This window comes from Clinocottus analis, unplaced genomic scaffold (genome assembly GCF_023055335.1).
Source record: "Clinocottus analis isolate CAN_PGR_092001 unplaced genomic scaffold, fCliAna1.0.p SCAF_12, whole genome shotgun sequence".
Taxonomy (NCBI): Eukaryota; Metazoa; Chordata; class Actinopteri; order Perciformes; family Cottidae; genus Clinocottus; species Clinocottus analis.
In genome coordinates, this window is record NW_027175843.1 from 11,275,689 (window position 1) to 11,301,256 (window position 25,568).

The window sequence follows — 25,568 nt, forward strand, 5'->3', positions numbered from 1 at the left end:
TCAGCTCAGTGAAATGACTATTCGTCAAGGGATCCACTTTACCAAATACAAGATGAAAAAAAAGCAGACAGCTGTAGGTGGAGAGGACTGTACTCTACTTACATGGCAAGTGTTATTTTCTTCTGACTCATCGAGGCTGAGAAATTACAACTAAAGAGTCTCTTGTGATCATGATATAACAGCACCAATAGCAACAGCTATTGCTTCCTCAAGAGGACGGGCGACAAGTGTCATTTCACAGAGAGAATTAGCCCTCTCATTAGCCCTCTCTACAGGACCTCGTCACTGCCCACTAAGAAGTGCAATCTCCTCAAGATCAATTGGATTGGACAGAGATTAACTTGACAAGTGTCATCCTGAATGTGTGGAAAACAGGCGGTGCACTGTTTTGTGAAATGATCATTATGTAAAGTCTTTCATAAAGTGATTTACATTATATGCAGGTGATAAGGGCTAATGATCAACAGCGACGCAAAAGCCCAAAAGTGATGTTTCTGTGACCAATGCAACGCGTAAAGACCAACGATGCAAAGCATTAAGTGTCAAAACAGCTTAACCGGAACACCATGATGAATTAGGAACTGATGTTGCCATGTTGGAGTACATGCATCCTACTTCTTCAAAATGACACGTATTCCAGATCAGCATGATGGAGAGCAGCGCTTGTGGACGATCTCACAACTGCGCCACTTGTCATAAACGTGTTATGCATCACGGTGTGACCCTGGGGGAGGGAAGTCGAGATCAGCAGATTGATGTGAAAAAAGCGTGAATGATGTTTAACCCTCAGGAGTTTTGGCAACTCACACGGGAGGACTGATTTATGAATTGTTGTGGATGCAGGTTGAGCAACGGCATCCAGGTAGATATCAGATGGATATGCGGCTCTTCTGTGCAGCGCTGATACCCTTCACTGTGTCCTTCGGGGAGATACATGTGATAGTAGCACTAGCCAACGTATATTTTGTAATTGTGCGGTTTTCATGACACATACATAAATAATAATTACACACAGCAAAGACTGAATCACCTCGCTACAAGTTTGGTTTCATCTTCCGTCTAATAATCCATCATTGATGTGCGGAAGTTAATCGCCCTTCTTAAACTGTCTGTGAATAATGCATCGCGCCTGCCTTATTAATCAAGAGGAGCCAAAACTGTTTACTTGCCGTTTATAACTGTCGTCCTGTTGTGTAACATGTGTCTAACCTGTTCTGCATCTACACAATGCTGTGAACACATCACCAGTCACCTGTTGCCAAGAGACCTAAACCAACTTTTGAAACAGACGGCTCATATTCCCCGACAGGAGCTTTTTTTCCATAATGACCGGCTGCATCAGACACCTGCTCTCAAACATCAACCCTTTGCTGCAATTTAAAAAACATCTAGCCTCAGATGTGCAGCTTCACATCATATGAGAAATATTATTGTTTTAGTCATTTAGAGGCTACTAATAAACGTCTTGTTCTGCAAAATCTATCAAATGAGCAAGAAGTACAAGCTTTGAAAACAAAACACAACAACGAGCCTTTAACAGCAGAATGTGCATCAGTCTGACATAAAACAGTTAATACACAGCACAAATGAACTCACTTACTACTTAAAAAACCATCAAATCCAGAGCGAGTCCGCCACCAACACACACAAAGCACCAAAGTGGTCATCTGCATCTATTTATTCATCCAAAATATTCAATTACATTTTCAGAGATCAATAAAGCTCATAGAGCCAAGAGTCACACCTACCTGTTTCTGTGAAAGTGTTTGTCTCTCCCTCACACCAAAACGCTCGCGTCTAATTCATGCTAATCTATAGGGATTAATAATTCATCAGTAATCTACCACCTGATCTGCAGCACTGTTAAATATTCAGGTGGCAGATGTATCCACTCATAATGGAGGCTGATATGAAGCAGCTCAGGTTGCACACAGGTTACCAGGAAGTCCATGATAGTTGCTAGGTCACATGACATGCCTGTATTTCCTTCTGTACATAATATTATTTACACATCAAGCTGGTTATTACTTCATATGAAAGGTTTGTTTTAGTTTCTTATAAACCAGTGACAACAATGTAATAAGCATCTGTGCAGCTAATGTATGCAAGTGTAAAGGATTCTATAAGATAATATGCACATAAAGTCAAATATATCCAGAATTCCAATGTTAACTCCCTTGTAGGAGTTGTGTGTGTGTGTGTATATATATATATATATATATATATATATATATATATATATATATATATATATATATATATATATATATATATATATATACCAAGCAGAACCTCCCTACTGAGTGACAGTGGCAACAATCAAACATCATTTCACATGATAAAACACTGGATGTTGGCGTTGCCATGAGGTGAAAGCCCCAGGGATCTAATTTAGTGCAAGATAGTCACAGCAGCTGAAAATAGCTTGCATATTGTTAGAACTTGCTATATAAAAAAGCTAAAATGTTCATGTATGTTTTTAAACTCCTTTGACAGCCACAAATATCTCATGTCTTCTCACTCTAAGCCCCTCCTTGGCACATAAATAATCTACCAACATGTTACAAAGCTGGGGGAACTAGAAACAAAAGCAGTCGAGTTGAATTTCATCGAAATGATTAATAACATGGACAGGATGCTTCTTTCTCCTGCATTAGCATCTGTTGTGCAAATAAATCATTTGTGTGCTTTTTTACACTGAGAAGGCTGCTATACATCGACAATGAAGTACATGTGGCTCACAAAATTGATCTATGGGGAAGCAGAAAAACATAATTCTGCTGCAGTTAGGATTATTTTGTCAATCTTGTGTCTAATGCTTGACGAGGATACTCCTCTAGACTTATACATTGTGCAACCTGTGAAGAAAGGTAGCAAGGAGACGTAACAATGCTTTACGGGTCATAAACAAATACATTTGCGAGCCACTAAAATTGAGAGCATGATGGAAGTCTTCTTTTTTTTGCAGATTTGCTTGCATCAGAGCACTGTTTTTTATTTACTGTTCCCAAATGGATCAGATTTACTCAACTTTAGTTCTCATCCACAAAGACCTTTTCTCTCTTATTGTCAGAAAACTAAGAGAAAACCCAAATGTTGTTCTCTTAAATGGAGACATGTCATTGCTGCTTTAGAACAGGACACCACCGGTCCTCAGTGCGGCGCTCAGGTTACAGTTGTTTACTGTCAGCAGACCGGATAAAGGGAAATTGTATCTGATATTCAAGAGCTTCCCTTTAAAACAGTGAGATTGAAATGATCAATGAGCGTCATCAAAATACTACTGGGATGTGTGTTTGGTTAAGTGTTGCTTTGTGATGCTAGTAAATGCAGATGTTTCTTGTACATGCCCCCATACATTTGCATTTATGGTACATCTTCATAATTCCAAGTTTTAGTGATTGTTGGAGGTTGTAAAAGCTTTAGATGAAGTGAACAGCGACAGCAAAGGGACCGGCTTTGTCACCAGAAAGTACAAGTGAGTAATCTAATTTTCTGCTTCCATCAAATTCGCACAATCCAAACCCTCTCTGGTAAAGCCTTGCGGGAACTCCACTTGGTAAACCCTTTGGTAAGTCATTGGAGGGGAAAAAAAAACTCTGGACTATAATCCCCTTTAAGGGGATATGAGGAGGCTTTGCAGTAAACCTCCGCTAGCCACGAGCCAGGATGAAAGCACTGTGCCCTTGTTCTCACCCTCGACCACCAAAGCCTCACACGACCAGAAACAAAGACCTTTTTTTGTGTGGTTTAAGTTCCCTTAAACTCAGCAAACCATCTGCAGAATTAATAATCTCCAAAAGAAAACTTTAAAGACACAAACCATCAATCTAAGGCGACATCATCATTAAAGTGAACCACTGTCAGAAATGAATCTCTGTAAACTGCACATTAATATCACAGCTGCTGGAGCAGCAATGCTGTACAGTGAAATACTGTTTGTGTAAATGCAACAAAGCTATTATTTCTAGAAATGTTGTGTATTTTCAACACCAAATTATAGCATCATTTAAACAGAATTGAGAATTATAACTCCATGTGTCAATATTGTAAGATTGCTTTGGCTCAGGTTTTACTTATTCTGATCTCAAAATACAAAATTTGAAAGTAAACACTGAATCAGATGCCCAGTCGTCAGAAAACAGCCGCATCATATCTTATTATAAGTGTACACGTGCAACAGAAACAACAGTTACTGTCAAAAATGTGCATTGTATTAAGTGTACGTTTGTCATGTAAATTGTGGTTTAACGTCACGTTTTCCAAAATTGCATCATCACTGTAGCATTCTGGATTTTAGATGATTATTAAACCTACAAGTGATTGAAATATTAAATGTTTGATGTCTTGAAAAAGAAGTAACTGTTGTGATATCAAACAAAAAAACTAAAATACAGGGAAATACAATAACAATCATCATTTTGCCCTTACCAAAGGTTTTCTGTGAAGTTTAAATGTTGACTTTATTATCTATATTTAGAACAATGCAGCATACTCAAAGATTTTAAATAGCACCAAAAACATTCAAGAATCATTTGAGATATTGACTTTTGGAGGAGTGGCAGTTATTTTCTTATTGCTATTCTCATGACAAACAGACTATTGCAAAATGTTTTGATCAGAAATAGTTTTATAAGTAACATTTATTGCAACACTTGCGCAAGATCTTGATGTGTTGTTAAACCTACTATGTAATGTATTATATTTACATGGACGTTTTCATTTTAAGGTACATATTACTTTTGAAAAATTGAGCAAATTGAATGGATGGAAAAATGAGCCGAGACAATTGAAATACTGTAGGCGTGAGACCCTTCAGATGTTGTTTTTTCTCATTTCTACTTTGCAATGATTTGCTGAGGATTTTAAAAGTTGGATATGCTAAACAAAACAAAACAGTTAATACAGTCGAGGAACACCATAGTAGGTGTAGTATGTTGCACAGTAAAGCCTATAAGTGGAGTAGCCCCATCAAAACAGTAATCCAGGTGCCAGTGTCGGCCTGTGCATCTCTGCAGGCCTGCTGATGAGCAAACGACTCCTACCTTGAGTACCCAGCCTCCGTATTTCCATCTCTTAAATCTGCAAGACATGAGGAAGTGTTTCAGACATCAGCTGACTACTGCTCAGTCTTGTAATTATCTTTGTCCATCGGGTTCAAGGCAGCCAGTAATGCTAAGTTGTACGCAAACCAGACCGTTACTGGCTTTTCAATAACAAGTCTATACGTGCAGCTTACCGTCCATAGCGGAATGTCCGAACTGATTTCCCTGTTTACTCAGCAAGGGGTTTTAATTATTAACAGTATAGACATCCGAGCATGTTGTTCTGCAGACCGGAAGCTCTTAGCGGACCAACATCCACTTCAATAGTCTATTCAAGCAGTCTGGCCGGCAGTGTACCTACCTGGACAGGTGAACGAGGAGACGTTCAGCACAACCTCGAGCACCAGCATCTCTCTGCAAGAACGTTGTCCCACATTCTCGGTGGTTCACCCCGGATACAATTCCTCATCTGGTCAATGGATTTTTTCCCCCCCTTTCTTCTTGTCATTAGACTAATTGGCAGAAAAGCGAGGCTTTGTGTGGCCGATGGTCATTACCCAGAGGCCTCCCTTGTTTATGAAATGTTGACCCAATTACCCTCAAATGCTCAGTCACATGGCAATGAAAGGTCTTTCTTGTGCTGTTGGATACACACTTTATTCAGAAATCCCCAATACAGTAAGCTGTGAATACATTTGTGACACATTTTGTTGATTGTATTTTTTCCCTACAGTTTTCTCTAAAAAAAAAAAAAGAAAAAAAAAAAAAGAATCATTTTTCTCAGGAGTGTGTCCTCATGCATCTGCTCAGTTGCATTTTGAAAATATCCAGCAACTTTTTTAAAAGGAGCTGTATTCCTGCATAAAGTCACAATATACATTCACAAAGGGGACAGGATTTGTCTATGGAGGTTATGATCAGATGAGCTCCAGTGAACTGAGACCCCTGGTGGACACAGTTTGGAGGTGGATGTCTAAATCAAACCAGCCATGTTTTCTCACTACAGTTCATTCACATCAGTGGATTGAGATCAAAGATCATCATCGTCATGTGCACAGCAGGACAGTATTCTTTTACTGACTAAAGATATGTATATTCCTTTTTTTCAGATGAAGGGTTTTAATAGCTGACAAAGGCAAGTGTGACATTGAGAGAGTATTTTAACATAACCGATTTCACTGCTCTTACACGGTGGACAGAAACAGTAGAGAAAGTCAGTATTATTTGTGTAGTGCTCAAATATTGTTAACAGAAAACAAAGAGACACAAATCATTGTGTTTATATTTTATTCACATATGTTACATTTTGCATTAAATGTCCAAGTCATACTTTCTGGTCAAATCCAGAAAGTTTGAGTCAGCACCTACAGTAATGTACTGTATTCTCTCTTCATTCATACAGGAGAACACACAAGAGCTTTCAGTTACAATTTACACCGATTACTTATTGGCTATTTGGTTGCGTTCATTTACAAAGTGGGGACTGCAAAATAAAGAAGAGAGGAGAAACTCAGTAAACAGAGAAGCAGAATGCATGAATTTAAGAGGAAGGTTTTTCAAGCGCTAACTTGTTCCTTAAAGATCCCTCGACGCAGCACAAAGTGGCCCAGCATTTAAAAATCATGAAAGTCATCGATATCAGCAGTGTGCTGCTCATCACTCAAAAACAATATGTTGCAGGCACAACTGGATAAATGTCCTCTCTTCCAGGAAAAAAAAACATGATAATCAAAAAATTAAGTCGCCAATTTAACAAATGGTGGCTTAAAAGGATGCCATGCACAATGTACTCAAATCTGATAATCTTGTTATGTTGGAATGCAACTATAAATCACAACTAGATGATGCACGAGTGAGGGATAGTCATCACAATAAACGCTTTGTACTGCAGTTAGGACTCAACAATCAAAAGCATGAAAGGGAAAAACATGTTTTGTCATCACAGGCGGGCAAAGAGTATTGACATTTCCATTGAATGTTACTGAATTTCACAGAATTTTGTATCTTGAGAAAACTTTGACAGAAGCAATCAAATATTTATGCTGTCATAGAGTTCAGCAATGTCTTTTCCTTAAAAATGTAGTCTACTTAAATTAATTTGACTGCTAGCTTTTGTAAAGCAATGACAACAAATTGATCATTCATTGACAGGTTGTAGATTTTGCTGTGTTAAGAGTTGGTACTAGAGTTTCTTATCAGAACCAACCAGAAACAAAAATAGCCTTATAATTTGGCAGGACACCAAGATCTGTAGTGAGCGCTTTGAGGTGACCGCATACCTCCTTCAACATTAAAGTGAGTCAACATTCCAAGCCATCTCCAATAAACTCAAAGCACAAACTTGGAAAGAAAAAAAAAATCTTCACAAAAGTTAAAATCACGTACTTGACCAATGAGCAGCAGCAGCATTTATTTAAATATCTAAAACGTATTTTAAACAGCAAACACAAAATAAATTCCTGAGGATGGATTGCAACTAGACCCATAAAAAGAGCCTTTGCTTGTTTGCAAAAAAACTCTCGAGTGTTGATGGGTGGACTTGTCCTGCCTACCCTCACATGTCAGCAGATAATGAGTGCACATTGCATTAACATCGCTACACTCATCAGGAGCCTGAAACTCATGCCAGCACAGCAGAGCACATTTCGATAAATAAAAAAGGATATGCATTAACATTATTGTAAATGGTGCAAAAAGTAATCAAACTTTGCAGGGACATTCAGCACTTGATTTCTTTAATTTTTTTAAACCCGAATAAATATGAAGGGCTTCAAAACCCTGTTCCACAACAATTGAATTTCTGGACAAAGTTGTGCTTTTTTTTTTTTTTACTTTAATCTTACCGAATTTTGTTTTTTCCTGTTGAAAACCACACAATAAATCACTTAAACACACACACGTGTTAATCTTTAGGCATGAAAAACCCAGGCTGTGGCAGCAATACCCTCACTGGGATGTTTGTGTTTATCACGTTAAGAGTTCCCGAATATTTTTGATCGAGGCAGACCCATAAAAAAAAAAAAACTTCTGTCAAGCGTTTCTGTTTTCAATGGACTGGAAGATCTTAGAGTCCATTATAGTGAGGGCCCCAGCGCTTATTGATGTGATCAAAGGTGTGTGAACCCCACTGTTGCTCCAACACTCGATACCTCTCTTCACACAAGAAGAGTGGCTTGCCACGGCTAGAGAAAAGCCAGAGGGGAAAAACAAGTGTGAGAACGGTGTTTTCTCTGCAACAACTATTTAAAAAAGAAGGTAGAAGGTATGCAAGAAATCATGATGATGTTATAATAACTAACTTAATTGTTATGTGCCGTTTCTAAACACTGTCCCACAATGCAATGCAGAAAGAACGGCACAGAATTCTGAAAATGATTTCACTGTATAAAGTGAAATGCATAATACTGTGTGGCATTCATGACTGTGTGTGTGTGTGTGTGTGATGAGCCATACCGTAAATCGCGGTCCTCCTCTCCGTGGGCATCGAGGTAAACAGAACCCCACAGGCAGAAACGATGTCCACGGATGATGATGATGACCGAAGCATTTATCAGAAGAAAAATGCCTGTAGCTGCGCCACAATGCTGGGAGTGCTGTCAAAAAAATAGGATTAAAAATCATTAGGACACTGGCTATGTAATTTAATCTTGCAAAGAGGTATGCAATAAGTCATTTTGTGAAACCTATAAATTAGGTTCTGTTCAATAAGTAAAAACAATAAGGCCCTGATTTTAAAGCTCTAAGGAACTTACCAGAACACATTCACAGATACCCTGCTGTTTGCAGCACACGCCTTTGAGACAGACGAAGGCGCCACAAACAAGGCAAAGAGCGGGGTCTTTGGGCACCTTTTTGCAGGCGGTGCAGGCTTTCCTGTGATAGTACTGGAAGATGATATTGTAGTTGTCGGGTAGCTTCAGAAGGCGGGGGGCTGTCCACTGAGGTTCCTGGACAAGCATGTTCTACAGAGGAGAAGAAATACAGAAGTATGTTAAAAACACTGAAATCAGGCCATCAATATATTGTGCACTGCAGTCAATACATTTTATCTTCGAACTCTTTCCCAAACTCTCAATAAAGTAAAGATACTGGCGTCTCACAAGATATACGTTTTCTAAAGCAGAGAAATCTGGACTTGCTGTCAGCCTGCACTGAATAACATTAATTCGCCAAGTCTAAACTTTTTATTACGTCCTTCGGCTCTAAGATGTAATAATAAATAAGATCCTGTGTTAAGTATTGGCAACCTAAATTGACATGCAAGACACTCTACATTTTCACAAAATGATGAACGACATTCAAGGATACTGAAATTGTGGAGGACGAGGGCATAAGACACATGGCTAGTTATGCCAGTCATTCTCCTCAGAGACCCTTCACAGCTATGGACCTTGTCAACCAAGGTTGAAACTCATTTCAAAGTGTCAATAGCACTTGATGTCCTGTAAACGATTCATGTACCTCAAGTTCAAAATACATGGTTTGAATATTAAATTGTATACCAAGTTTTCACACTTTCTTTGAAACTCCAGAAGCTCAACTTCTCATTTGACAACACGCTGATATTTTTCTGAATTAAAACCTATGCCGTACAATGAAAACTGTATTAGAAGGGATTGTAAAATATATATAAGAAATAAAATTATGTGAGGTATACAGTTTTTTTCCTCTGGTCTGAAGTTCACACACATACCAATGACTGCTCAGCCTGCATCTGGGAGAGGCCTGTGACCTCAGCGCACCACTGTGTCACCAAGCCAAAGGCGCTGACCGCCCATCTCAGACATGAGGCACTGTGCTCGATGCTGTAGGGCTGAGGAGCCGAGGGTAAGAGCTCCAAACACACGGCCAAGGACGTGAACTCCTCCTCCTCCTGAGAACACACCAACAAAAGAAAACAGCCGGTGAGGTAACTCTTGTTTTCACGAACACCTTTGATTCATGAGTCAAGTCAAACGGATCCAACCGAGAGTCAACAGATGAGCTGTTTGTCATGTTTCTTGTATTGAGACGTCAAATCAGGCTGGTTTCATGTCGAAATCATGAGACATTTACAATGGAGACAAGATGAGTCCAAATATCGACCAGTCTTGCTGCACAGATACAATGGTAGGGCAGATTTAGCAGGTTGGATGATGTTGATTATAAAACATACCAGGCAGGTAGTTAGGTCGTCGCCATAGAGGTGATGCTGCAGGAGGCATGAGAGACGCAGGAAGGGCAGGCAGAACTGCTGAAGGCTGAACTCAATAGACTGTGGAGACCACACAGTGGAGCTCAGCTGGGGAGGGAAATAACAGAAGCACCTGATCAATAACCAGCCAACAGCTTGCTGATAACACTGTGATAGATATCTCCCCTGGAGATTAGTAGTAGAGACATTAGACCCCTGTTTTTCATGGTAATGGCCATTTCATTGTTTAAAAGAAAATGAAAAAGAGCCGAGCAAAGACAAGACTGAGGGGAGAGGGAGCACCATCTTGAAGGCAGCAACGTTCTGAAGCACGTAACAGTCATTTTAGTGCCTCACCATTGATGTTTCTTCAGTGTTCACCGTGTAGACACTTTTGTTCTTAGAGAGCTCACTGATGACGTGACTGAGCAGCACTTCAAAAGATGTTTCAGCGTTTCCAACATTCTGTGGCAGAAAAGCAAAACATTGGCAAAATATGAAATCAAACATTGAACAAGATTTGCACTTTAATCTATCAATTTCCAAATATACATTTTTAATAATATTAAACCAAAGTATTTTGTCGCAGTCCCTCCCAACACTTAATCTATGTATGAAAAAAATCCTTTCGTCCATAGGAGGACGACGGAAAAACCCTGGTACACCTGCGAAATCTGGGTATTAACATTAACTCCAATTGAAGAAGCCATGACAAATATCAGGAGTCTAAATTAGCCCTACTTCTTGTAAGGCATGCAACACTTATTTATTGAGTAATTTAGTCACCACTTTGATTGATTTAACAGATGGATACCTGCTGTTTCCTGTAGACAACATTTATCAGAGCCCACATGGGATGCAAAATGAATGAGACACCCACGTGACCCTTATCCAAGGACAAAGACACATAGAAGGAATACAAATGGCCAAATCAATCTATTCAGTGTATAAGAATGTCACTATATATATATATATATATATATATATATATATATATATATATATATATATATATATATATATATATATATATATATATATATATATATATATATATTCACTTGTGCTTCACTTGTGCATAAGAAACAAATGGCATAATTCTTTCCGAACAATATAATATCTGATAAGTGGTTGGGACATTACTTAATGCTTATTCTGATAAAAAAATTCAACCGGTTTGGCGAGTATTTTATATAGAGGAAAAGCTGCATGCATTTATCAAGATGGAGGTGGTAGAATATAAAACAGCAGTCTTATCTCGGCTGCCGTATTTTGTCATAGATTTATAGGCGAGGAATTTTAAAATCCATGGATTTCCTCCCATTACGCTCTGATCTTTGTTCACACGGCATCTTCTTTAACAACTTCAATTTAATTAGAATGACGTTCGACCAAATATGGAAGCCATTCTCATTGTGGATTTGAAATCCATCTTAATGGCAGCTAGTGAATGCTTGGACTGCTGTTGATGACAATGTAGGCGAAGATACTAATCAAAACCTTCCATTATGAATGGAAACACCCTAAAGAGGAGCGTTTCAGCTATTTGTCTTTTGACATTCAAGCCAGTTACTCACTAATACAGATTTAATAGACTGAAGACAGATAGCCAATTAATGAAATACTCTCCAGCAGTCACACTTTCCAAGATAATGAAGATCGACTGTTTAACTTCTGTAAATGAAACCAAAAGGTGTTCAATTCATCTCAATACTAAGTCACAGACCAGTTTGAGGAACAATGAAAGGACACAAATGGTTCAACAAGCAGGGGATACAAGAAGTCTTGTAACACCCTTTGAAAATGTTGCCCAGCAAGGTTGAAACCGAACAGAGAGCAAAAAATGGTTCTCCTGACACTATCGTAGCAGTTCTAAAAGGTTTTATTCTGCAGGGTTGTGCCATTATCTTTACAGTATGACCTTCTTATTAGAAGATTAAATAGTTAAGTTTAACAAACGATTAGAAATATACAGAGATGTACCGACTACGGAGACAATTTACATCAGAAGCAAAGAAAACCAACAAATCAACCACAATAAATAATTACAAGCCTTATAAAAGAGAGTAAATATTAACACAAATTAAGTAATGATCAGCATTGAGCATCATCATCAGCAAGGTCTCAACCCCAGGTGACTATTTCCTGGTCCTTTAGGAAGAAGAAAGACAAGGAAAATACCTACTGTATGGTGAATACACTTTCAAACCAGCATGTCATTATGAATCAGGCTCATGTAACCTCACTTTTACCTTCTTCAGTGTTCCAGATGTGATCCAGGCCTGCCTTTCTTCTGGGGTGAACTTGGTTGAGACTGCAGCCAGAGCCTGGGTGAACTGCAGGTTGTACAGCATCTTCACCACACAGGTAAAGTGCTCTACACAGAGAGAGAAGGTGACACTGATTATACAAAATGAGCTACATATAAACATAAGCAGAAGTTGAGAAGCAGAATTTACACAGGTGAATTAATATACTAATATATATTATTATATTATTACTAATATATTATGAATTAATGTATAACATTACTTGAATATGTGAACGTAAAAAGATCTTTCTGCATAATAAAAACCGGCTGGCAGCTATTCACAGGACCATTGTATTTCTCAGTTCTGCATAGAGAGTCTCACTGAAGAGTCGATAAGTGCAGAATAATTAGCAGAGCGTTTCAGGAGGAAAATGTAGACTGAAGGATATTCAAATTTGGTTTAAAGGTACACAAAGAGTGCCATTTGTTTTCTTCTCCAGCAAATGGCTACTGACAGCGCCACAGTCCTGCTCAAGAAAACTGTTAGAGCAGACTTAGGTAGAACTAAAAAAGGAGGCCAACGCTTTATAGCAATTAATCAGCCCCTGATCAGTCCCTGAGGACGCCTCATGATCAGTCCCTGAGGACGCCTCATGATCAGTCCCTGAGGACGCCTCAGGGACTGATCACGCCTCAACCTCTCTATTGCTCCAAAAAGAAGAAGAAATTAAAAATAGCCATTAAAAATGATATGTTATGTGCTGTGAAACACCACCACCTTGAGAACACAACAAATTCCAATTCATGATGTTAACTAAAAATGTTAACCTTTTCAACCCAAAGCTGCAATTTCCAATAAAGTCCCTTTTTACAATTGCCATTGTTCAACCTATTTTTGTCATCAATGAAATTATCTTCCTGCTGCGACACTTCTCTCGTTAAACAAGCCCGCAGTGTGTTGGGCCAGGTCTTTGGGTGGCCCTCCGCCTTTTTTCTCGTGAATTACCAACATAGAGGAACTGAGGCGACAAGCCACAGATGAAGGCCACGCAAAGGAGGTGCAGCCCTCCCATCACCGGGGTCGTCTCTCTCTGATCCTCACGGCCAAAGAACGGCAACAGGAGCATAGATAAGAGACGTGAAATGTTTCTTTCCAGCACTCAGCACTGATTACTACAGATAATGGGGCTGCCCTTGTGGAGCAGCCACTGAGACACTCACTACTCATGATGCAGACATAGGAACTGTACCTTTTCGCAGAGGCTGTGGCATTGTTAGCACAAAGATAATCAGGAGGGATGCGACATCTCGAAACAACATGGGTACCTCGGGTCTCTCTTCTTCAAAGCCACTGCAAAACATACAAAAGAGCATTCAATGAGTCAAATAGCTACTATGATGATGGGGGGGAGCAATAAATACATGCATTTATTCATGAGCTAAAATCAATAAGGCCACACAAACTGTGAAATACAAGTACTATCTTCAATTACACAGCCATCATAACTATGGTTAATATGGGCTGTGCTACTTTTTACACAAGCCCCTTTCAGACATGCAACTAATTACATTAATGTGATGATCATTGAATATATTGGTCTACTCCGTCTCTCTCTCAAATATCATGCGAGCATTGTCTCTTTCCGTGAATTATTATGTCAAAGCCCTCGGAAACATTAATTTTAGAATCCTAAAAAGCCATCACTTTCAATGCCTAATTAAAAGGCGGTGATGTATTGCATGTCTGAAAAGGACTTCAAAAAAAAAAAAAAAAAAAAAAATGTAAGGAAAGGTCTTGACGTGCAGATCGTTTTAAATTTGCTTAACAAATATGGCATGAAAAGGCATGTTCCTTGCATTCCCCAACCAACTTCCTTAATGTAGCCCTGGTTACATTTTCACATTGTGTGCCATCTCCATTTAAATGTCTTCTTGTTCTGTTGACAATTTAGTGAGGTTCCAATCTCCACTCTTCTCTTGAAAGGCCTCGGGGCGCTTTGAATAAGAGGAATGGCACTAAAAGAATAATACCTTCCATTACTGAAGCACTCACCAGTTAATTCAACTGTGCATTGGAGGAAATACTTAGAGGACAGAGTGCTCAACTCTACTAAGACCACTGCATACAAACTGTTTTTACCCGCTGTAAAACCTTGATGCATACCTCTTTGGTTTATTCAACAGAAATAAGGCAAGCGCAATGTTTGTAGAAACATTTCTCTTTGTCCTATTTAACAAGGCTATACTGCCAGGTTGACTGCCTAAGGGTGTCAATGACAGTGCTCCCTCGTAATACTCTATGAACATATTTTTAAACACCAAATGGCTCCTCTGAGCATACTGTATGGCTGTGAGCCCTTGAATAGTAACAGGTGTAGAAGCTGTCGTACTACACTAACAGGGAGGAAAGGTTGTTCAAGCTCATCTCGTATTGTTAAGTGCTGCCAGTAGCTTCTTCATTTTTTACCCACCATCAGTCCTGCCAATCAAACACATTTGTGAATTAAACCACATATACTGGCATGCAGTAGCGATTCAAGACAGAAAAAGAAAGTGTGCAACGTAGAAACCATTTATTTTGTTAAATACGGGTTTCCGTTGACGCTAGGTGGACAGCTGGGAGCTGAGACGCCGTGACGGCACTGCGTTGTTGTGGTGCAGTTGTTCTCAGTACAGTGAATTTGACAGGGTCGTTTTGCTCTCCGTGGAGTGCCCAGTAATTTGCCAGATGCAGCAATTATCGGTATCTATGGAAACCACAAATGGTCCCTTTTCTGTTTTTAGCTCCTCTTTGTGTGGAGGAAAGGCTCTTGGGGGCTGGACAAAATGGTGGCGTTCAGAGGGGACAAAGTGGCCCTTTGATTGCATGTTTATGTGAGGAAGGAAAAGTGTGAGGGAAATTAGAGACGAATGGAGTGGTGTACGACCAATGTACGAGCAGATTTATAGATTTACTGTTTGCAGAGGTACTTTATAGAGAAAGTCACTCACTCTGCCTCTCTGATTTGTGTAACCTGAGTCAGCTTAGTCCAGGGATTGTAGGCTGAATCAATGCTGTACAGCCGCATGTGCATGGCCAGCACATGAAACAGCTGATCTGAAAGAAAAGAGGAAAAACAAAAAACACATCATTGTCATGTTTCTGACCAGGTCTGAGGGGAAAAAAAATCCAGCAAGTGTCTGTTTATCTCTGTCCATCTCTGTCCACCACCAGCAACCAGTGCTGATCAAATAAAGAGAACAGTGGACTTGAAATGACTGCAGACTGATGTTTGGCTCAGATAAAACCAGGTCAGAGGAATCCATGGTAGTGCTTGATAGCCTTGAGCAAATCTTTGGTCAGGTCACACCTGTTCATTGTGAAACTAATGGACTATGAGACCCCCTGCATGTGCGCACACACGCACACACACACACACACACACACACACACACACACACACACACACACACACACACACACACACAGCTTTTAATAGAAGGGCATGTTACAGCCTCGGTTGTCTTTGTCCAGAGCAAACCTGTTACAAGTAACAACATTTACGACAATACAGAAAACAACAACATGGGCAAAAGGCAGGTCATTTTAGATGTTTAGTAATCAAATCAATCCAAAGTGAAGACATGTCTTTGTCTTTCTTATTAGTCGTAAAAACAACAAACAATGTATTCTTATTTTGAACTAAATCCTCTAAAAGCCAGAAATCAAAAGAGCATAAGAGCAATAGATATAAATAACATATGAACCATGCTTGAAACACAGCACCTCTATACTAACTTGTCAACCTTCTGTGTAGCCAAACATCTTTTCAATAAGCAACAATAATCCTATTAGATTTTGTTTTACAGGGAATAATGATGCTGTAATGCAGCAAAGTGCTTCAAATAATGAGCTCTGCAATTTGACTTTTGTGAACAGTCAATTCTTGGAGCAACACTGCCCTCCACAGGTGAACAAAGATACAGCATAAAGAAAGCAAAGAGCAGTCCTTTGTTGCATCCCATTTGTCCTCACTTTGGCTTGTTTCCTCTCTCCCCTCACCACCACAAAGGAATTAACCTGGATGAAGGAGAGGAGATATAGGAAACGAGAAATAAAGGAGAGTTGAATAAAATGCATGTCATGAATCTGCAATATGTAGATGTATACAGGCTCATTTCAAGCTTCAGGTCCGATATCAGAATCAGATTTATTGGCCATGTGTGTTTGGACCTACATGGAATTTTCACGTAGCTCTTCTTACTTACTTACATACACAATATACAATAAGCAAGATAAATATTTAAATAAATGGGATCACAGTTGTAGCCAAGCTAATTTAAATAGCCTGTTTCATAAAAATATACCCCTTTTTCCCCATTATTAGTATACAAATGCATGTTTTCACAGGAAAAGACGCTATAAATAGATTCCCATTACCAGTATAGATGAGTATGCGTTTTTTTTCCCGGTGTGTCACGTTCAACGCCATAAACGGAGCGGAAAACAGGGTTAGTATTAGTAAACAGTTAAAATTAGAGCTGTGAAATGATTAAACATTTCAATCAGATTAATCACAGGTTTCTGTGGATTAATCATGATTAATCACATATTACCGATATTCTTCGATAAGTTTAGTGCAAACAAAGATTTATGATAAAAGACGTATATATACATTGCCATTTATACATTGGGCTGCTGTTGTAAACAATGCAACTATGGGCCGTAAGGTGAACCCGTTATCGTTTCATCCCGCTCCACAGTCGAGCATCTACGCGATCTTAAGCTCATAAAAAGAAGACTCGTGCTGAACTACTAAAAAAAAAGTTTGCCGCTGAAATTACAGTCGATTATTTATTCAGCAATGTTTTATGCAGAACTAGTTTCTTCAGAGCGTAACAGGATATTCGTCGCGAGTGGAGGTGACAAGGTGCTCAGTGTTGCCAGATTGGTGATGGCGTACTATCGTCCCAAAGGCTCAAAATGGTTGTATTTGGAGGATAATTATCCTGCATCGGGCAACCCCGACATCGGTCGACCAATGACAGTTCTCTCTACAGTTAGAGCTCACGCAAGAAGATAAACGTAAGATACCATTTCAAAACTTGAAAGAGTGTAATAACTAGTTTGTAAAAGACTCAGAGAAACACAAATATCACACGAGGCAAAACCCCGGACGTTTAGGAATCCCTGCCGGACGCATTTTTTAGGTCTCGAAAAGAGGACATGTCGTCTGGTCACCAGGTAATTGTCATTACTCACAAAAGTCCAGTGATCCCGTCAGCGCCACATGATCCGTAGCAGCCAAGTCATTTCCCTTTTTGTTCTTTCCAGCTTTATACAGCGCTAAATTTGTGTCATGATTATGCGTCTTTGCGGTGCTTTGATGCTCAGGTCCCCCCTTGCCACTCGCCAAACTTTGGTGAACTCCTCATCCTCAACAATATTAATTGGTCGACAGCTTTTTGCAATCCATTCCGCAACTGTGCTACTCAGCTTGTCACAGGCAGACTTAGTGAGGGGTGTTTGTTGGTCAGTGAGGCTGGTTTGGCGCATTCCTCTTGAACGCCCCTCGCCGACCAACAAGCTGCGCGTTGAGATGTTAAGGCTGGTTGTGCTGGTGAAACGTCAACGTCTTCCCGCAGGGTGTTCATCTGACATCTACGTGTGTATATGTATCTACGTGTGTGTGTATCTACGTGTGTGTGTGTGTGTGTATATATATATATATATATATATATATATATATATATATATATATATATATATATATATATATATATATATATATATATATATATATATATATATATATATATATATATAGAAAATCATAGTGCGTTAACGCGTTATTTTTCACAGCTCGAGTTAAAATGTTTTATGTTGTTGGTACGTTTTGCTGGCTTTAAGGAACGCATATAACAGAAGAACTTCTCACTTTAAATTTGCTAATTAAGGTGTTATTTTAAACAAACTAGAGTTGGTTACTGTAGTACTACTGTAGTAGATAAACAAAGATGGTTTTAAGCAGCTATATTTTGTGCGTCTAATTTAAATAGTAGTGTGTTATGACAATTAGCAAGATAAAATCACTGCCGTCTGGCTCGAGTTTGGTGGCTTAGAGGAGAGCATAATAATAAAAAATTACATGTGTTGTGCGTTAATTATAATATTCCAGATTCCAGGGTACAAATGCTTTTATTGCTGGAGCAGATAAATACCTGTGACAACTGCAGAGTCACTTGCCCCAGGAATGAATGCAGATTGCAGCCTTTCCTAGATAAGTTTAAGAACTTGTACCATCATCATCCACTTTTTCCCTGAAAACAATGATGAAATTGCATTTGGATGTTTGTTCATCTGCATGGGCCTACATGTAATGTCATATCAACCACACAAAACATATGGGTTAAATAATACAAATACAGCTGTCAACACTCACCAAGCACTGCTGGTCTGCACAACTGAGAGCGACATGTTCAACATGCCCTTTAACTCCCGACACAGTAGCAGCCACATGGTCCCCAAGATTAATTCAAATATTTGCAGTTAAGTAAACCAAGGGCATGCTATTTGGAATCTCCAGAGTGGATTTAGCCCATTTCAAGGGAATTGCAGGCAGCTTGTCCCGTGGTCCATCGTATCCTCATCACTTGAACTGAAGCAGTGCCTCCTGGGAAACAGGCTTAGGAACCCCATGAGCTCTCAGTTAGCACACGTCTGCCGTTTTCCTTCAAATCCATTTCCCTAAGAAGAACGAACACTAATGTACTGCAACTGAGTAAATTTGGTTGTCAGCATGGCTGCATGGTTAATGTAGCTCAAAAATGGCAAACCTCCAATGTGAAGTATCTTTTCAGCCACTCAAGGATGACAGGCCATTTCAGTGCAGCAGCCCCAACTTTCGGTGAATAATTAAAACAGAAAATGGAGTGTAGTTTGTATTAAAAAAAATTGAAAAAACATATTTTTGACGCCTTCATATACACTTTACATTACATTATCCCAGCCTGCATCCAAACACGTATGCTTGTGGTTGATGTTCGGCTTTGAGAAACTAAGATCACAGTTTGTCCCCTCGACACATGCCCTTGTCAACTTTGACACAATCAATTAAAAAAACCCTTGACCCATTTGTCTGCTTTAGTAACCCTAGCTGCTCCCAACAGTTCACCTGGGACAGCATCTATACTTGCTTGTTGCTGCTAATCAACCATTTGTTTGTTTCTTTTTCTATTAATGGTTCAGGTGTTACACGGAAGAAAGGGTTTGATCTCAAGTCGGACACGTTATTACACAGAGGCTCATGGGAAATCATACAGCCATCTACAATAACACCTCACTCTAATTGCAAACCTAAACATGGTAAAGGATTAAACTACCATTTTATTCAAACAGCAGTGAAAAAACTGCAGGTCACTGAAAACTAACAGAGAAGTTAACCAGTCAAAGATCTGCATGAATAAAGATACATTTTAAAAAAAGGGACCAAAAAAAAGAATTCCCCTTGAAGTAACACATCAGACTTAACACATTGCATATTAACAAACATATAAGACTTAGAGGAGATCATGTATGGTGAGATATCAAAGAGGAAGAGCTTTTGGAGTACTCACTGAGACATGAGCGTTTGGCGGATGCACTGGCCCCTCCAGAACACAAATTTCCTCCCCGCTGCACAAGTTCCAACTCCAGGTTGGTCCTGATGAGACAGAGCCATGACTTTTTTTAGGGAGCAGGTACGCATATGACAACAATTCAACAAGTGCATACATGTCAAGGCAGACGGACAGACACACAGATCTAAAAGGTATACTATAGCTTAAAGTGATCGTTTCCCCGAGTACTGAGCCTCTCTAGCAGGCTCATGTCAAAAAGATTTTACATGTTTGCAAGACGATTCTATTTATGGAGTATATCTTGCAGTAAAGGTGGGGTAAAAAACACCACCCCACCAGGGGACAGTTTAGAACCTGCGTTCACCGAGACACAAATCGAACGTTCAAGAGAATGAAGATTGGCCACTTCTGACATAAAAAGTTAACCAGAGATTACGAAGTAATATTTTTATAGATTTAGAGGTTTATTTATTATTTATATGTTTATTTATTGCAAACGTGAGAGAGACAATAAAGGTATGCGTGTCATCATATTCAGCTTTTGGTTACATAGCTGCCTTTTTTTTACGAGTTTGATTCGGAAGATGAAAGATGCTGCCTAGTCAAGCCATTTCTGTGCCTGTTTTGAAGCAGCAATTCCGTATCAAGTAAATGACAGCTTTCCAAGACTGATTTTACACACGCCGAACTATTAGCATAAAAGCTGTTTCAACCACAGTTCATGCATAATCCCCAATGTGCAATTCCCATGCATATCCAAACACATTTCACTCCTGAATCTTAATTCCCCAACACCAAAACAGTAAAAAAAATAAACTAAAAGCTCTAACAAAGTACATAGATGGTGAAAAAAGATAGGTATTATTAAAATAAGACTGATCTGGGCTTGTTTTCATCTCGCCACTGGCTATTTCTTTCTATGGGCTACGGAGGCGGGGGCAAATCCTTGGGTTTCCTGGGAGAAAAAGCAATTTCACATAGATAATGCAGCCACGGTGAAGCTCCATCTGGCTTTTGCTGATAAGAGTGCCCCTGTGACAAAGGAATTTTCCACTCCTCAGGCAATTTGCGCTGTTCATTGAACTTCAGAGAGCCAACAGGCACCCAGACACACTTAGGGGATCTTTCTGTTCAGGGTGGAGGGCTTTGGGAACCACAGCGCTGGGTGGGCTAAAGGTCTGGATGGTTGTGCTCCAGGAAGGGCAGAGTTTCTGGAATGGTAGTGTTCAGAAGTAAGAGACTCAAAGGTGAATTAAAGGCCAGCCAATTCTGCGACCTCTGACTAGCTCATTGAGAAGATACATATAACTGAGAAAGGACTGTAATGGGTTTTTAAGAATATGTTTCTGGCCTTTTCGGGTGGAGGGAAGGTGACATGCCAAAATCAAAGTGGGACATCGCAGATGCGTCATACAGTATGCCGTCCTGGACCAATAGCTCACGCCAAGATGCTCCACAAAAATGTAATACAAAAGGAGCTGTGTGAAGGGCTACCTAAAAGACCAGGGGTGCTAAAATTCAGCCAGTGAAGGTGAAATAAATCCATACTCAGACCTAATAAGTGAAGATAGAGTAAGAGTCAATACCATTTTACTGCAGCGTATAACAACAAAGCTGCTAATGCTACTTTAGAAGAGTGCTGGTCTTGTTCAACACTTCCAGGACCAATGCAGCAGCATAATGACAAGTATGAAGAAAAGTCCACACCGTCACAGACCACTGAACGAGTTTAAAGCGCAAAACAATCAATAGATTCAGAGCAAATGCTACGCAACAACTGCAGTATTGAATTTCAGTTCAATTTCAAGGCACCTTTCTGGATTAAAATGCAAAGCAAGACTGACACCGAGAGGTGACACTACTGTCTTTTTGCTTGGACCAACATCGTTATTCAAGCTGAGGAACTGCTATTAAGAGAGAAGCAAAGGAGCGGGCAGACGTTCGGCTCCCTGGTCTCAACTGTCAGTTGTGTGCAAGCATCTGTGTAAAACTGTGTGAGGTGGTGCAGAAAGAAGACTGCAGACACCGAGGTCAGTAGACAGAAAGACTCACTAAGAGCTAACCCAATATGACCAAGTCATTATTTTCTATGATAAGCTTCAGGTGCGTGGAATTAATCAGTCAATCACAACTGGATTTTATGATATCTGTCAGATAGGATACGCAACATGTTCTCTCTGCTTTCATCAGACCAGCAAGTGGAGAGGGTTGAAATTTTATTATTCTTTGGCACCACCACATGCCAACTACAGCCATATAATTAACAAGGCCCAAAAGAAGCTTTACTTTCTGCACCAGCTTAGCAAGTTTGGCTTGACGAGGGAGGCGATGCTGCACTTCTACAGAGCGACTGTGGAGAGTCACAGCATTGTAGGGCAACACAACCTCCCTTGAGAGGGGACAGTTGGAAATAGTTGTACGTTCAGCATTTACGATCATTGGCTGTGACCTTCTCTATGTCTCCTCCAAATATGCCACACATATCACACACAAGATGCAAAAGGTGTTCGCTGAAACAAATGTAGCAGCACAAAACACTTCAGGGTTATATCATAACATCATAATATGTATGTTTGAATGTAAAACAGGTTTCCCTATATTTTATAGTTTTTTTGTTTGTCTGTTTTTAAGAGATGCACTGAAGCAAATTCCTATTAACATGGCGAAGAAGTACTGAATGAAAGAAGCCATCGCTTAAACATCTGACAACTGATGCACATACGTACAACTTCTGAGGATGTATTTTGTTTCCGAGAAAAGGAAAGGGATAAAGTAAAGGAGACTACTGATAATGAAACTAGGTTTTCATTTATTCTAAAAAAGTAACATTCAGCCCATCCACACTGCACTGTGGGGCTGGCTCGAAGGACACCAAATCACCTCGATGCACGTGCATGTACACGTCTACACATTCTCACTGTTCTTTGGCCCTTCAAACGAAATAAAAGCTAAAATGTTCAACCCCATTTAAGGGACTAAATGCCCATCATCACTTCCAAGAACAACAAGTTGAGACTTTACATTTAGTGTAAAATTGAGATAATCCTCTTTAGGATATACACTATATTTATTATATTGTTTGATACTTTCTTTATCATGTATTGACCTTTTCCACTCTGTTCATTGTTATGCACCAAAAAACAAATTAGATGTATGTGCAAATCTACTTGGTAATAAAACTGTCTCTAATTATTCCATGAGCTGATTCCCATCTGAAGTCAGTGAAACTCGGTCCTCACCTTGCCACAGAGTACATGAAGAGGAAATCATTGTCAGGGGAGTTAGGGTTCTTGCCATAGTCCATGTATTTCTTCTGGGTGGTATTCTTGATGTCTTTAATAACCAGCTCCATTTCTTTACTAAAATTGGATTCCGTCTAAAAAAAAAAAAAGAAATGAAGTGAAAATGATTTCTTGAATAAATTTAAAAATTACATTCTGGCGCAAATAAATGCATGATCTTGGAAACAAAGACTGACTTAGAGCTACTGCATGTCCACAACCTTCTTGTGATGTAAAAAACTGTGTGTTATTAAACATATCCATCAGCAGGGGACTAGTCACAATGTATCTTTCCTTCGTTCCCCAGTCTCGTTCTTTATCCCCTCCATCAGCAGTTTAGACTGCAGTTTGGGATATTGGATACACTAAGCTTCTCGTATCCACATTTCCCAAATATCTGCCTTACAAAGACACTGCACAGTGTAAGATAGCAGCAAACAATCATAGGAATTGTCCATTTCTAACTTTCACTAAAACAGTTTCCAGCACTTCTGAAAATATGTCATCCATCCATATAGATTTTGGATTCGGTTTCAGAATTGTGCCGCTGGTAGTTATTGACACATCAGCAATGCGCTTGATGAATTCTCCAAAAGAAGAAAAGTCTCTTAACAAACAGCCCTGTTTCCATCTGCATCAAAGATCAACACACCCGACAATTTAAGAGTAGGCGGCTTCTTTCTAGCAATTACAATCACAGTCTTTATTGACAACAATTAGTAATGAGTTGACAGTATTGTAAAAAAAATAAATAAAAAAATCAGGATACTTTTAGTAAAACTCCTCGCTTAATTGTAACACTTACTGGGAAAGGGCCAAGCCTCTCCTGAAGATCTTCCACCTCCTTGACGAGCACAAGCGTCTTCTTGTTTGTGGGCGTGTGCCAAGCACCAGCCTCTGTGCCCCGCCCGGGGCGGCAGGGAAGAACACTATTGGCAAACTGTCGACACAGTGGGCAAGTAAATTCACCCTTGTCAACAGAGAAACCCTGGAGGACCTGGTCATTCTGGAAGGACACATTAAAGTTGTTAGTTTAGATTGTGTGGGTCACATTTAACTTTAAAACCGACAACTGGCATGGGACCATTTATAAGTAAAACACTGGACTGAACTATTTCTGAAAATGCGACCCTAAATCTTTAGTCCATACAGTATCTACACAAGGAAACAACTAAACAGTGGATCTAGGGCTCCAATGATTTTTTATCAATGCATCATTTAGTCCAAGTAATTTTATTGGTACTACAATAGAAAAATATTATGCGATTGTTTTTGTTGAAATTGTGTATAACCAAAAGGTCAAAAAATGAAACGTTATTCAATTTCTTATCACAACAAACAGATGAGTAAGAGGCTTCCCATATTTAAGGAACTCTTATCAGTTTGGTATATTCACTTGACTCATGACATTAATAATGAATCAATAGTTATTGATATATTTTCTGTCAAATACCTACTGTAATTAGATGACTAATCATTTCATGCTGTCAAGCTTTCTCTTACCCTCAGAGACTCCATGTATGACTTGTGGCAATCTATATGCAAGGTGTGTCCACAGGTCTGAACGTAGACGCCTCCGTCCCAACCTATTGACACCGACTGCAGACAAGAACTCTGCAGAAAAATCACATCCATTAGGGCATGCAAATATGTCTTTGACCATTCAACCTCATTGACCTTTTGTGTATAGTGTGCTGCTGAAGAATTAAGTTTAAAAATGACCAACTAGAATGAACACCCTATTGATGATGTATTTTCAATTAAGCATCGAATAAAAAGCCTAATAGGCCGTTAAAAGATCATGTCCAATTCAACTTGTGTCATCATTTTTGCTTTGGTCTTGTATTGCAAGCTGATCAATAGACAACGTTGGCATGACAAAGAAATGAAAGCAGCTTAGTCAAAGCAATTTTCAATGAAACTTTTTAGTGATGACTATGAGATATTTTTCTGGAAATTCTGCAGACTGGTATATTCATTTGTATTCTACTATTTGTATTCTATAACAAGGACCATCTAACATCCTAAAGTCTTTTAAAGAGACGTCAGCAGATGCTCACATTGCTGACTTTTAGTATAAACTTAATGTCCAGAAATCCAAACAGACAGGATGAAAGACTGCTCTCAGAGCTGCTGAAGCTGTTATTTAACATACATGTATATCTCCAACCGTGCTTCAAGTGCTCCTGTATAAAGCTGCCAATATTCCCTGGGACACC

The 25,568-nt window shown here is 39.3% G+C and overlaps 1 protein-coding gene across 3 annotated transcripts in view; it reads right to left on the bottom strand.

The window, feature by feature from the left end:
* Positions 1-6,318: 6,318 nt before the first annotated feature.
* ubr3 (ubiquitin protein ligase E3 component n-recognin 3) overlaps positions 6,319-25,568 on the bottom strand; it is a 36,594-nt gene continuing 17,344 nt past the window's right edge. For 2 of the 3 annotated variants that reach the window (XM_068572130.1, XM_068572129.1), the window contains exons 27-39: positions 24,853-24,963; positions 24,155-24,355; positions 23,308-23,444; positions 20,066-20,151; positions 15,461-15,566; positions 13,720-13,820; positions 12,471-12,595; positions 10,576-10,683; positions 10,201-10,326; positions 9,739-9,918; positions 8,798-9,007; positions 8,499-8,638; positions 6,319-8,227 (exon numbers count right to left, since the gene is read on the bottom strand). In XM_068572130.1, coding sequence (XP_068428231.1) covers positions 8,110-8,227; positions 8,499-8,638; positions 8,798-9,007; positions 9,739-9,918; positions 10,201-10,326; positions 10,576-10,683; positions 12,471-12,595; positions 13,720-13,820; positions 15,461-15,566; positions 20,066-20,151; positions 23,308-23,444; positions 24,155-24,355; positions 24,853-24,963 — 1,749 coding nt within the window. In that variant the 3' untranslated portion in view covers positions 6,319-8,109. Of the gene's footprint in view, positions 8,228-8,498; positions 8,639-8,797; positions 9,008-9,738; positions 9,919-10,200; positions 10,327-10,575; positions 10,684-12,470; positions 12,596-13,719; positions 13,821-15,460; positions 15,567-18,317; positions 19,197-19,285; positions 19,351-20,065; positions 20,152-23,307; positions 23,445-24,154; positions 24,356-24,852; positions 24,964-25,568 lie in introns of those variants that run through there. The other variant, XM_068572131.1, reaches the window with a different exon arrangement.